Genomic DNA, 15068 nt, shown 5'->3' on the forward strand with positions numbered 1-15068 from the left:
TTTATTTTTTAAAAATTTGAAACTCTATCCCCGAAATTCTACCCTTTAATTTTAAACTCTAAATCTATATTAGTTAATCGTAGAGTAAAAATACATTTTCTTCGTTAAAAACTATTTTTGCGATAAAAACTTAAAAAATGCTATGGTATGAAATTTCTCAAATTTATTTTGGGTAAGGTTGACCAGATAATATGTAGCATAAAAAAGTGTTTGCCCAAGTGCATTTAGTGATATTTATTGTAATTAAACCAAATTTTAGTAATTGTAATTAGCTAATTGTGATGGGTCATTACGCGTCGCTAAATTCCGCCCCTAGCACATTAATAAAACGATTAATATTGTCATAGTATCATTATAATAATAATAATATTGTCTTTTTGTCCAAAATGGACAGTCAATATAGACAAAGTCAGAGGTGGCGAAAGGCTGACTAATACAATAGTTTCCATAAACCTTTACGACAATGAATAATTAATATAATAATTTGTCTCTTATTGATGTGTAAACCAGACGATACTTCCGAGTTCCGTCTCTCTTCTGAAGCCGCTATATATACCAACTCGAGAAACAAGTTTAACTCACAGAAAAAACAAGTTTGCTTTCGACAAGAAAAAACAATGGAGAATCTATTGGGACTTCTCAGAATTCATGTGAAGAGAGGTGTGAATCTCGCCATTAGAGACAGGGCCGGCTTACAAGGGGGGACAAGCAGTGCGACCGCCCCGGGTCCGAGTCCGTGTCCCCTCATGTAATGATAAATAAGGGGCCCAATTTTTTATAAATCTATATTTTTATATATAAAAAAAATTATAAATACAATAAATAAAATTGAAAAGGGCCCAAAATTATTTGATTGTATATAGTTTTATTTTCATTACAAAATATACAAAATATTATTGATTAAATTTTAAAAATATTTTAAACATTATCTCTATATAAATTTTAGAGAGTAAAAAAATTTTTTTTGCCCTAGGGCCCCTATCAGTGTTGAGCCGGCCCTGATTAGAGATATCTCAAGCAGTGATCCTTACGTCGTCGTTCACTCAGGAAAACAGGTAAAAGACTCGATTATGATGCCATTTCTAAATAAATCTTGTGATGCATCTTTTCCAACATAACTTGTAAAGATAGCTGCATAAAAGTAATTGGACAAGAAGACTTAAGTTCATGTTCATATTTGTTGGTTCTCGTACCATATGATTTATTGGTATATTCGTAATCTTTTACTCTAAGTCACCAATTTTTCTTTCTTCGTTTCCTACATCACAAATCTTCTGGTTCCACCATAATATGATTGAAAATGATGACCTCTCTGTCGCCTTGTGATCAATCAAAAGCATTCTTAATTTTGTCCTTCTGATTTGATGCAGAAGCTTAAAACACGCGTGGTGAAACACAGTCTTAACCCCGATTGGAACGACCATTTAACGCTTTCTGTGACTGATCCAAATCTCCCTGTTAAACTTGTAAGTGATTCTTACATTTTTGGTTAGCATGAAGGTTAAATTAGCGGGCTTTACTAGAAATTGAGCATTCTTGTTGTTAATTATTCACACAGACGGTTTATGACTATGACTTGCTCTCCGCGGATGACAAGATGGGTGAAGCTGAGTTTAACATTGCTGCATATCTTGAAGCCATTAAATTCCGCTATGCGCTCGAAGGAGGACTTCCCGATGGGACAATAATAATGAAGATACAACCGAGTAGACAAAATTGTTTGTCTGAAGAGAGTCATATTGTGTGGAACCAAGGCAAACTTGTTCAGAATATGTTCCTTAGGCTTCAGCACGTGGAATGTGGAGAAGTTGAGATACACCTCGAGTGGATCGATATCCCCGGTTCAAGGGGTATTTAAGTCAGACCCCGCTTAGGACGTGTGCTAATAGTGCAAATGCACAGAACCCGACATTTTTATTAGTTTTTCTTGGTATTTTAAGTCTTAATTGATTCTTTGTAAACAAAAGTTTTTATAGACCCAAATTTTGATTTAAAGAATTTGGGCAGCAGAGGGCCATAGAACTCTGATGCGGTTTAAAACTGGTCTGTGAAAGATCTCAAAATAGTTTTTTTCATTTTTTGGGGCTAAATTGTACATATCATTACGAAAATAAATGTTAAGGTTTACAAGATTTTTAAAACAAATTGTATCAATTCTAGGCTTGATTACACGGCAAAAAAATTTAAATACATGTAATCAAACACAATCGAAACTGAAGCCATTCCGCTTGGAAGTGAACAAGACAGTAGAGAACGATATAATCGTGATAAGCAGGTGAGAGATCAAACCGAAATAAGCAAGGATGGAGAGACCCTCGACTAGAGATCGAGAGCATGACACGAGCAGGAAAATGTTTCACTTGGCTGCCTGAATAATTAACTTCCTCATAGAAACATAGACAAGCCCACTTATGGCATGTCAATCAAGGGATTCGTGGCATACTAGAGAACTTATTGCAACACGTAAATGACAAAGCATCAGAACTCACCAATGTTGGTGATTCAAACGTTCTACTATTCGGTAGTCTCATACCTTTTGGATCTTTGATAAATAACAGAAGTAAAAGTTATATGACTTATCCAAAGCTAATGATTTACTTTGGAAACAATACATGGTTATGCATAGTTAACATACACAAAACATAACACTTGTTCAATATACTTTTGTTATTTCTTGCTCCATTTAACTGCAGCTACTCCATCAACTCTTTTAATTCCAACAAGACACTGTTGAAAACATGTACTCAGCAATTAGGGTTCGATAACCTCGTGCTTACCAAGATGAAACTATCATTTCAAAAACGAAAAACAAATGGAAAGTATGACAGCAGAAAGTGTGATGACTGCTTACCATCACCTTTCACATCTTCTTGAAGCATGGATTCTCCTCTAAGATGAACGTTAATCCACTTCTAATTCTAGGATCTTTGGTCTGGAAATTTTTGTAGGAAACATCCTATTAGGTTGTACGCTACCAAGCTCGTGTCGTCACAATGGAGAGAAAGGTACTGGTTCTTCTTTCTTTTGAGTGGATTCTGCATACCATGATTGTAATAACCTTCATGAGCCAATAAATTTTTGGTCGAAAAAAATCCCGCTCGACCAGTTTTTAGTTGGTTTAACAAGGATTAATAAAAATAAAAATCGACCCGGTAGATTAATTTCTCGAAGGGACTGTCTTGTGGTTGAAAGACCTTCACTTGATAGTTTGGTCGAGTCTTAAATATTTTGGTCGAATTTTTATTAAACTGGAAGAGATTTTCCGAGAACAAGACGAGAGCCAAAGACAAGGAATATTTGGTTGAAAAATTATTGAAAATTATCAACCAACTGCTACAATTAATTTTGGACCAGACTCATGTCTTCCACCAGCCTGCTTGCTCAGTCTTTAATCACATGACTTGCACCTACCTGCTTGCTTAGCTTCTTCAGTAACTGTCACATGACAATCACAAGCTGCCTGCTTGCCTTGTTTCTTAGATTGTCATGTGAGAAGCACATGAAAGGGCTGGAGTTTCTTCAGGTTAAGGAAAGGACAGCAGCTTGTGCTGAGAGTGCTGAAGCAGCTGGCTAGCTGTCCCCACTCAGCTTAGCTTTGTCCTGAGTGAAACCCTCACCTGAAGCAAGCTCACCTCATATTTAACCCCTCTCCAGCTGCTTCCCACGTTCAGAACCCTACAGAAAAACCTAGAGAATTTCAGTGAGAAAGAGAGAAAGAAGAACAGAAAAATCAGTGAGAAAAATCAAGAAAATAAATCAAGAAAAAAATTGGTGGTGACCTAATCTTCAACCCTAGCTCAATCAGTTGCTGTGAGAAAGATCAGAAGGTGAGATTCTTACATAAAACCCTAGACCTAGTTCAGTTCAGATCATGATCAGGCCTTGATCTTTCTCTTTGATCAGTCCAGCCACAAGCTTACCTTGGAGAAGAGGATCAGCTGAGGCCATCTAGTCCTTTGGTTCATCTTGGTAAGCTTTGGTCTCTTACCTCAGTCATGTCTTGATCAGAGCTAGTGGATGTGTACATAAGAACTTGGTCGGATCAGTTCTCTAAGTGGTGATATAGTTCAGATTTTGAGTAATTTCGGTTTGAATCAACCTCTTAGAACCACCAGCTATGATGTTCTGATCTGGCTTTGATTAAACCAATTTGAACTCAGTCTGATCTTTTCCTGAACTTTGGTAGACTGACTAGAACCAAGCTGAACTGGTATAGTTTGAGTGGAACCAAGCTTGAACTGATCTGATCTAAGGTGTTAGCATGAACTAAACTGATCTTGTAGTCATTCACTTCTGTTTCAAGTCAGAGGTGGAGTAAGGCCTTAGGTATCCAACCAGTTCCAAGACTAATCTCTTAGGTGAGTCTAGATAGATGTTGAGATTGATTAATTTAGTAAAGTCTCTCAAGTTTATAAGAGTAGTGTTATGTTTACTTATTGTGAACTATACATAACAGTAATTAAAATGTTAAAGTAAGGTTAATCCTCATCTTAGTACTTGTGAACAAGTACTAATCTTAACTATGAAATAATCATGGTTTAATTAAAGATTAATCTTGGTTTAATTAAGGATTGATCTTGGTTTAATTAAGGATTAATCTTGGTTTAATTAAGAATTAATCTTGGTTTAATTGATAATTAATCTGAAATTAATTAAAGAGTAATCATGATTAATTAAGAGTTAATTATGATTAATTAAGGATTAATTATGAATTAATTTTGGAATGATTATGGAAGTAAAAGCATGTGAAATCTTGTTATATTCACTATCTCTAAAGCCCCCGCATTTCCGTGACTTGGTCCTGCGAACGGAACAAGGTCATGAAGACACGATGATGGGGTAGCTCCCTGGAGACCGTGTACTGCATGACGATGCAGTGTCGGATTGTTCATACCGGACACTCGATAATGATGGTGATGCTAACTCACTAGTCTCGGTTAGCCTTAGTGGTTTCTCGGGTCTAGTTTATATATTGTATTATATGAGTATGGTAACGGGCGGATGTTGTGGAAGTGATGTTTAAAATAATAATTCACAATGATGATCGATATTAAAGTATAGTACTAGTACTTGCATGATCATGTATATCCATTTGATAATTGTTTGGTTTATTATTGATTGTGTTTTGATTCTAGATTCACTGAGTAAACTAGTTGCTCATGACTCATTCGTGTGTGTAGGTAACCCTTAGGCGGGAGACACTTTACTCTTTTGGACGGAAGGAGCGGCCAACCAGCGGTAGTATTTTGTTGTCCTTGCAACGTACCTTTTGATGTATATTTACTTAAAACGTTGTTGGGCGATAGGCCGTAGGGTAAACTATAACACTTTGTAAGATGTTTAAAGTAAACAAATAATGTATAAAAGATGTTTATAAATCACGAGTTCTCATATGATATTAGTCCTTGTCCGGGACGAACTAACTATCAAATATTGCTTTATCGGGTTGAAAAGCCTAGAAAAATATCTGATAGGAGTGTCTCTGTTCTTTGGTTGTTGGTCTAAGGTGATCGGATTTATTTCGAGAACCTCGGGTCGACCATCAGGAAACATTGACCGTGTCATTTCCGGTTATCTACGATCGGGGGTGTCACAATGATCAACACTCTTTATGTTTTCAACATAATAAAAAGAACAAAGGCTAAGCTATTAAATCTATCCCACCTCAATATCCCTCCAAGTCTTGGTTGTACCTGTAACACTTCCGAACCGTCCTAGACATAGATCGACCCACCATCCAACAATCAAACAAGAACATGACCGACATATGACCTACACTAAGGGTTGGAGATGAAAGGCCAACCGGTCAGCCAACAATCAAACAAGAACATGACTAACCGTCCAACCCAACACCATAGTCCGGAAACGCAACGTGACGGGCTAGGGACCATCCGGTCAGAGTGACAAAAATTACTCCACAACTTAGACCAGTTCATCCACTAACCCGTCCCACTAATTCAAGGCATAAGGCTTTGCAACCCGTACTAAGAGTTAGCGTTTTCCGTTAGCTAGAGACTAACACTTTTCAACCCGTACCAAGACCTAACGTTGTGTTAGACCAGACTACTCATATATCAAAGTAATCATGATGCACATATAAAACAATTACTTTATTGATTCAAAAGATATCCATACATTGATATAATTCGAGACCGATCCCTGCCTAATGCCAAATCGAGTCAACTAAACACAAATCCAAAATACCGTTAACAAAAGGCATATAAATCTACACCGGTGGTCCTAACGTCCAACACCAAGCTATCCGATCATCCTTACTAAAGCTACCTTCAAAAAAAGGACAACAGAGTTGGATGAGTAACCTAATGTCACTCAGTGAGCTGTGTTGGGGTTAAAAACGGTTACGACAGAATTACCACCCGAAAATCCTCAGAGATCGTATTTCCGAAATAGATAGTAAAAAGAAGGATACAACTTTCATAAAATATAACCAATACGAAGTTTTTACGAAGAAGTATCCTTGAAGATTCAAACCAAACAAACCAAGCTCGGTCGTTGCGTAATTACTGCGCATACACGCCGTCTGGTCGCCACGTAGCAACCAAGTCCGGGCCGATATCGGCCGCTGCATAGCGACCGAACGTCCGACCTACTCGGTCGCTACGTAGCGACCGAGCTCAGCCAAGCTCGGTCGCTACGTAGCGACTGAGCTCGAGCCAAAGCTCGGTCGCTACGTAGCGACCGAGCGCTCGTCCCGCTCGGTCGCTATGTAGCCACCGGGCTCGAGCCAAAGTTCGGTCGCTGTGTAGCGATTGAACTCTTCCGAACATCGACAGACATCAATCCATGCATTCTCGTCAAACCATCAAATACTATCTCCCGAAGACCGTAGCAAGCTCAGTCTATGTTTCCGCTATTCTAAATCATCGATCAAACTTTGCGAATTAAAAACCGCGGAAAGTTCGTTCTTTATCGAAAGAATTCGTAGTAAACGTGTCGAGTCGCAAGACGGCCCAAAGGGACCTAAAATACGACTCGAGGCCCATCCTACGATTTCTTAACCAAAAGCCCGTAAACCACAGCATGGTTTATGCTTGGTCCACAAGGAAGGATAAATGTCAAGTTTCCGCGGATAAATACGAAAGTTTTGAAGATAAATACGGAATATCTCCATTTTTGTGCTATGACGGCTTAAGGGCAGAAGGGTAAACGCGTAAACCGACCTTGGAGCTAGTATATAAGGAGTCCTAGGCGAGGAGCAATAGGGAGAACTTTTTCAGAGCAAACTTAGCACTTAGAGCAATTTAGGCAATTTTCCGTTTTTGTTATTTCGAGCTGCGACTCAATTAGGTTTATCCGTCTTAGGGTTGCTAGAACTAGGAATCTCGCCGACAGCTCTCGAGCCCAGGCTTATACCTTGTTGTAAACGCTCATACGCAAATTCGGAATAAGACGTGTGGTAATTAGCAGATATCCGGGTCTTCTGGGAAATTAGGGTTTTCCTAGTTTCCTTATTTAAACGGAAATCGACAGTGCGAATTTCGGTTCCCACAGTTTGGCGCTAGAAGGAGGGGGGGGGTACGGATCAATCTAACCTGCAAAAGCCACATTACTCTCAATCAGACATGTCAAATAACGACGCGAATAACGTGCAAACCCCTCTTAACGGAGGCAGCAGCACCGATCTCCACACTCCAGTAGTGGACGTATCCGCGGACAACGCACAAGCGAACGCCGCGACTCTCGAGGAGTTTAAAAAGATGTTCGCCACCTATGAGAAAAGGTCGGAAGAACAGGATAAGCTTCTGAATACCTTGACCAAACAGGTTGAAACCTTAACGGCAAGGACCCAAACAATCCGTCCCCGCGGAATCACCAAAATCCGTGGGAAGAGGCTCGACTTCGCTACCCCACTCGACAGATCAGGAGTTGCGCGGGAACGGCCTTCCGGTCAAAACCCTAGCGAGAAATATCCCATCGAAAAGGGGAACCCTGAAAGTCTTCCGCACCCTGCAAAGGACTCGGAGGATAACGAAGCCGAACACATTGACCTGGATCCTAGCGATGTCTCCAACGACACCGACGAAGACGTCGATAGACATCCAAGAAGGACCAGAAGCCGATCCGCTCGGGAAGGCTCCCCGTTCGAAAAACCAATGACGGAAGAAGAGGAAGTCGCCTATTGGAACGAACAAGAGGAGCTGGCTGAAAAGCAAACCGAGCTCACTCGCAGTAAACGCCAACAAGCTCGGAAATCCACTGACGAGACATCGGATATCCGCGATCTTCGCGACTACATCACCAAGACTGCGGCAGAAGTGAGAGCCGTAAAGTCTCAAATCCATCATGCTACTAGTGCTGCCCCCGAGATCGATCGGCTGCTGGAAGGAGCTCGAAAGACCCCTTTACCAGTCGCATTTCGGACATGAGGGTGACCGATCCGGGAAAAATCAAAGTACCGAAGTACGATGGTACGGCCGATCCAAAAGCGCACCTTCAGGCTTTCCACATCGCGATGGAAAGAGCAAGAATGAAGGACGACGAAAAAGATGCCGGCAATTACCGCCTGTTCGTCGAAAATCTTGAAGGAGCAGCGCTCGAATGGTTCGCACGCCTTCGTCGCAACACCATCGGGAGTTTCCGACAGTTCGCATCGGAATTTCTCAAACAATACTCTGTATTCATAGACAGAGAAACTCTCGATGTTGATCTCTGGAGTCTCTCCCAGAGGGAAGACGAACCCCTCCGCGAGTTTATCAGTCGGTTCAAGCTAATAATGTCCAGAGTCAGCGGGATAAGCGACAAAGTGGCCATCGACGCGCTGAGAAAGACGCTCTGGTACAAGTCGAAATTCAGAAAGTGGATAACTCTCGACAAATCGCGAACGATCCAGGACGCCCTTTACAAAGCAACAGACTACATCATAGTCGAGGAAGAAACTAAAGTCTTATCGCAAAAACATAAGGCGGCAAGGCCATCCTCGAAAGACGTGGATCCGAATCGGAAAAAGAAGAATTCTCGTAACGACAAGTACGTCCATCACGATGGGGAAGATTTCCAAGGGGCGCATAACTATGCGATCAATTCGGATCAAGGCCGGACCACGGGCAACACATGGACTCGCAATCAAGGGTATGACGAAAACACCTTCTGCGAGTTCCACCAATCCCGAGGACATTCCACGACCAACTGCAAAGTCTTGGGAGCAAGACTGGCCGCGAAGCTACTCGCTGGAGAGCTCTCGAAAGTAACTAGCGTCAAGGATCTCATCCTCGATTCTGATCGCCCTCCAAAGACGGACAGAAATCCGCCCGCTGAAAAATCCCCTCAACGAAACCAGCCTGGGGATAAACGCTGTAGGAGGCCAGACGACAAGGGAAACGATAACAATCGTCGCAGAGTCAATATGATCATCGGAGGATCATAATACTGCGGCGATACTGTGTCGGCCATCAAGGCTTACCAACGGAAGGCAGAGTCGAGTGCAAATTGGCCTACATGGTCTCCTCCTCGAGATAGCCAAAATTGCTCGATCACCTTCACAAAGGAAGAAGCTGGCGGTATCGACCAACCTCACTGTGACCCGCTCGTCATAGATCTCGTCAAACGAGATTTAGAAGTTGGAAGGGTACTCGTCGACACGGGAAGCACGGTCAACGTAATCTTCCGCGACACTCTCAAGCGGATGGGTATCGAACTCGGAGAAGTAATTCCGACGCCAAAACCACTCACGGGTTTTTCAGGCGAAGTATCGATGACTCTTGGATCGATCCAATTGCCAGTCATGGCCAAGGAGATCACGAAAATCGTCGAGTTCGCGGTAGTCGATCATCCTGCTATCTACAACATGATCATGGAAACCCCATGGCTCAACGCCATGCAGGCAGTTCCGTCAACTTACCACCTGGGTCTCAAATTCCCAACCCCAAGCGGAGTCGCGGCCATCTGGGGATGCCAAAAACAGTCGCGGCTATGCTTTCTCGCAGAGCACAAGTTAAGGCAAATCACGATTTCTGCAGCTGTAAACGGCAAGCGCACGAAGATAGACCGATCTTCGGCCAAAAGCGCCCCGGGAAGAGACGAGTTAAAATCATCTACCGACGCAAACGCATCGGACGTCGAAGCTCGACACAAGTCCGAAGCCCACGCTACAACTCAACCGGAACATCCGGAAAATAGCGTTGACCCAGCCACGATCGACATGGCCACGGCGGACATCGCGACGTCTACCGCCGAGTAAGAACACTCGCGGCATGAAACATAACTACGAGATGGCTTGATCCTCGAAAGGGGTACGTAGGCAGTTCGTCAAAAGACGAGTTCAGCTATCCCCCTCTCTAAAAAGGGGGGGGGGGAGTGGGTGCGTATAACCGTATACTCCCACTTAGAAAAATCTTCATTATTGTAATCGAGTTTTTAGAAACTTCAAAAACTTTTACTACAATAATACGTTGTCCCTTTATCAAAAACGCTTACGCTTCAGTAAAACATAAAAGAAACTTTCAGGACACGCCTGGAAACATTAAGACCCTTGTCTGCAGCCTCATCAGGCCCAAAAATCGTAAAAATTATCATCTTTCAAACACACAAAGATACACGTATAATCCCTGAAATAACTGCGAGATGTCGCAAAAGTTAAAATTCGAGGATAATACTAACAAATTGTCCGAACGCGACCACCAAAAACCTTACACCCCGTTCGTCGATTGGCCCCGACGAACACGCCAGCCGTCTTAAATAAACGCAATTCGATCACTCTTTTGATCTTCAAAACGTCTAGCACAAGGACAAAAGCGCGCTACAACAAAAATCCGAAATTTTGGTTTAGCATTTCCAGTAGACTCTAAGAAGATGCTCGATTCGTACCATACAAGTCATATAAGCCGAGAACCTATCGCGGACTTTAAATCGGTACGAGTCAGGAAGAAATCGCAACAGGAAAAACGATAGCCGGCTAGTCACCGCACAAACCTTAACCGAAAGTAAACCTAGGTCTTGCCCTATACCCAACGCTCTGGTCTCAAACATCTCAAGGCATGATATCTAAAAGATACGAGATCCTAAACCATGTCTCTCCGTTCGTATCTCAATGTTCTCGAAAATCGTAAAGATAGGTAATTTTTACGAAAATCACAAACGAACCAACAGATTGAACGTCTCATCGGAATTAAATATGAGACGACAACTTATATTTACTTCGAACCTACTCAGGTAAATTCGAGAAACGAAAAATTCATCATATAAATAAACCACGTAAGGCGGCAAGGGATTCAAAGCCACCAACGGCCAGTCCCGGTAAATACAAATACGGCCATCTAGGCCTAAGCAACATCCAAAGGCTACACTCAGCCATAAACATAAAACATAAAGACGAACATCTTTCTTTCGATAACTTCTCCACTGCTCATAATCCAAAGTCCAAGTCCCTGGACAACGAAGCACCGAACGCATCCGCGGGACGATCTACTTCCTCGCCACCATCGGGAAACCCGATCGAAACCTCCTCGGTATCAGGGGAAACCGGGATGGAATCTCAGAACCCTTGAATCCGTTCATCGATCGGAGGGATAAGCGCCTCAGCTTGGGCACGTTCATTCATCCCACTCTTCATCAAGCTCATTTCCTCCTCGAACACGTAGTCATCGGCTCGCGTCCTCCAAAGACTTCCGACCGAACCACGGCACTCACGGGAATCACCCACCGAGGTAAAGGCGTTCTTGAGGTTCCCATATTCAACCTGGAATTGAGAGGCACGAGTCTTCATCACCTCGACGATTTCTCTTTTGCCTTTCCTTTCCGCCTTACGGACAGCCCGCACATGATCACGAGTAAGTTGCGCTTCTCGCTCCAAAATCTCGCCTTGCACGCGAGCAAGATCTCGTTCCGCTTTCTCCGCTTTGAAACGATAGATCATAGCCTCCCTATGACTCGCTTCAATGGCCGAGCCAAGCAAGTTAAGGCCCTGCAAAATCAATTAACGCATTGTAAGCAGAAAAGGAAAAACCTAGGCAATCACGAATATTTTCGAAAAAATCATACCCCGTTGATGATTCGGGACCCTTCCGCGACGACTTTCAGCCTCGCCGACTCTTTTGCAGGTTGATCATACTCCCATCGCCATAAGCTAGGTTCGGATCCCATCCTGGAAGCATAGAGTCATCCATCAAAAATTCTATATCGCCAAGGTCAATATCTTTTCCCTTCCAAGAGCTCGACTCGGGCACGGCTGTTGGGGCTACAGCGGGAATCTGGTCATCAGGTTCAGAGTCGCTTCCCGTGTCCGCAACCGAGGCAGGACCAGGGTGCACGAACCTCAGTGCCCTCCGAACCCTCTTCGGCGTAAAGGAAGTCCAAAAGATGGGACCATTCCTAAGAAGATCCCTCACCTCAATAATGTCCTCAGGGAACAGAGCAAGAGGATTGATGAAAGGACGATCGTTCGGCAACCTCTGGAACAGTAGAATGCAACTCTCTTCGACAGACGCAGCGTCTAAACGAACAAAGAAGAAAAACTTCTTCCACGAGTTGAAGTTCGAAATGAACTTCTTAACCACTGACATAAACTTCCGAGGGACCAGCCTATGCTTGTCCGTATCTTTGACGAGTTGAAGCCTCAAAAGCGCTTCAAAATGATCGACGGAAAGGAAAATGCCATGCTCGTAGCTCAGGATCAGGATCCCAATAAGATGCTGAATGGCGAGGGGAGTCAACTGGCTTATCGCAACCTCGAAACGGTCCAATACTCGAACGAAGATTTCAGGGATTGGGAACCATAAGCGACAACGCACTACGAACGCCTCGTAGCAAGTGAAGTAACCCTCTGAGGGGCTGTTAGCACACTATCCGGGAGAGGGAACTCGGAACTCCACAGCATCCGGGATATGGCAGAACGATCGCATGGTCGCAAGAAACTCGTCGGTACTCCTGCTTGCATCCTCTTTTTCGACTCCACGATGGGTCAGGACCGGAAACGACTTCTCTTTGGGAGGAGTCATCGAACCATAATGAGCAACCCACCATGCCTCGTTCTCGGCGGGATGTACCGAGTGAGGCACGAACTCCATCTTCGGAACAATGAGCTCTTCGTAAGCACTCGCGGACGAAGACCCTTTTTTCGCAACCTTTTTCTTGCTCGACATCTTTACACTTCTCGTGAGAAAATAGAGGAAAAGGGTGGAGAGAAGGAAAGAAAGTTTTTCTTAAGAAAGATCTTAGAGAAAGACAAGAAAGTGAAAAAAATATGAAACAAGTTACCTCCCTTCTTATAGGCATGAGGATTTACTATTCAAGCTCGGACTTTCGGATATTAATTCCATCCAGCACGCCTAACTTGCCAAACATACCTAACCGCACGCTAGGATCCCACGACGCATGATCCTAACGGGCTGGGGGGCTAACTGTTGGGGTTAAAAACGGTTACGACGGAATTACCACTCGAAAATCCTCAGAGATCGTATTTCCGAAAGAGATAATAAAAAGAAGGATACAACTTTCGTAAAATATAACCAATACGAAGTTTTTACGAAGAAGTATCATTGAAGATTCAAACCAAACAAACCAAGCTCGATCGTTGCGTAATTACAGCGCATACACGCCGTCCGGTCGCCACGTAGCAACCAAGTCCGGGCCAATATCGGCCGCTGCATAGCGACCGAACGTCCAACCTACTCGGTCGCTACGTAGCGACTGAGTTCAGCCAAGCTCGATCGCTACATAGCGACCGAGCACTCGTCCTGCTCGGTCGCTACGTAGCGACCGAGCACTCGTCCCGCTCGGTTGCTACGTAGCGACCGAGCTCGAGCCAAAGCTCGGTCGCTACGTAGCGACTGAGCGCTCGTCCCGCTCGGTCGCTACGTAGCAACCGGGCTCGAGCCAAAGTTCGGTCGCTGTGTAGCGATTGAACTCTTCTGAACTTCGACAGACATCAATCCATGCATTCTCGTCAAACCATCAAATACTATCTCCCGAAGACCATAGCAAGCTCAGTCTATGTTTCCGCTATTCTAAATCATCGATCAAACTTTGCGAATTAAAAACCGCGGAAATTTCGTTCTTTATCGAAAGAATTCGTAGTAAACGTGTCGAGTCGCAAGACGGCCCAAAGGGACCTAATCGAGGCCCATCCTACGATTTCTTAACCAAAAGCCCGTAAACCACAGTACGGTTTACGCTTGGTCCACAAGGAAGGATAAATGTCAAGTTTCCGCGGATAAATACGGAAGTTTTGAAGATAATTGTGAAGATCGGGAAAAATGGAATATCTCCATTTTTATGCTATGGCGGCTTAAGGGCAGAAGAGTAAACGCGTAAACCAACCTTGGAGCTAGTATATAAGGAGTCCTAGGTGAGGAGCATTAGGGAGAACTTTTTCAGAGCAAACTTAGCACTTAGAGCAATTTAGGCAATTTTCCGTTTTTGTTATTTCGAGCTGCGACTCAATTAGGTTTAGCCGTCTTAGGGTTGCTAGAACTAGGAATCTCGCCGACAGCTCTCGAGCCCAGGCTTATACCTTGTTGTAAACGCTCATACGCAAATTCGGAATAAGATCTTCTTCGCTCTCTTTTTCGATTTCTTATACTTTATCATTGTTATTCTCGTGTTCTGATTGCTTGATGTGTGGTAATTAGCAGATATCCGGGTCCTCTGAGAAATTAGGGTTTTCCTAGTTTCCTTATTTAAACGGAAATCGACAGTGCAAATTTCGGTTCCCACAAGCTGATGGCCTCTACCCGCAACCTAGACTCTAACCCGGATAACCCAAAATAACAATCAATCAAACTATAGCATGCAATCAAAGTTAAACAATCAATCCTTAGTTAACCATATACACGCCTGAATTCAATACTCATGAAGTGTTAAAAACTTAGACTATACAAGTATCATTAGCTGGTCAACCAACAATCAAAAAAGAACGTGATCGGCCAATCAATGATACCGCATAGCTTTCAATATCCACCACTCTTAACACAATCCTTAAAATACATACATGCCAACGTCAGGCCTACACTAACCGCAAACACACCGAGTCTAATCCGGTACCTGAGCCAAAATTAGGAATCAATACCATAAACATGCAAGACAAATAATCAACAACCAAACACAACCACAAT

At 43.2% G+C, this 15068-nt stretch overlaps 1 protein-coding gene across 1 annotated transcript; it reads left to right on the forward strand.

Annotated features, from left to right (window-relative positions):
• Nucleotides 1-602: 602 nt before the first annotated feature.
• Nucleotides 603-2141, forward strand: LOC106449461 (protein C2-DOMAIN ABA-RELATED 1). Its single transcript, XM_048777391.1, has 4 exons — nt 603-690; nt 1009-1055; nt 1371-1466; nt 1559-2141. Exons 1-4 carry the CDS (start codon nt 618-620, stop codon nt 1856-1858), a joined length of 516 nt encoding a protein of 171 aa, XP_048633348.1. The 5' UTR covers nt 603-617; the 3' UTR covers nt 1859-2141.
• The last annotated feature ends 12927 nt before the right edge of the window (nt 2142-15068 follow it).

This window comes from Brassica napus, chromosome A4, assembly GCF_020379485.1.
Source record: "Brassica napus cultivar Da-Ae chromosome A4, Da-Ae, whole genome shotgun sequence".
Classification (NCBI taxonomy): Eukaryota; Viridiplantae; Streptophyta; class Magnoliopsida; order Brassicales; family Brassicaceae; genus Brassica; species Brassica napus.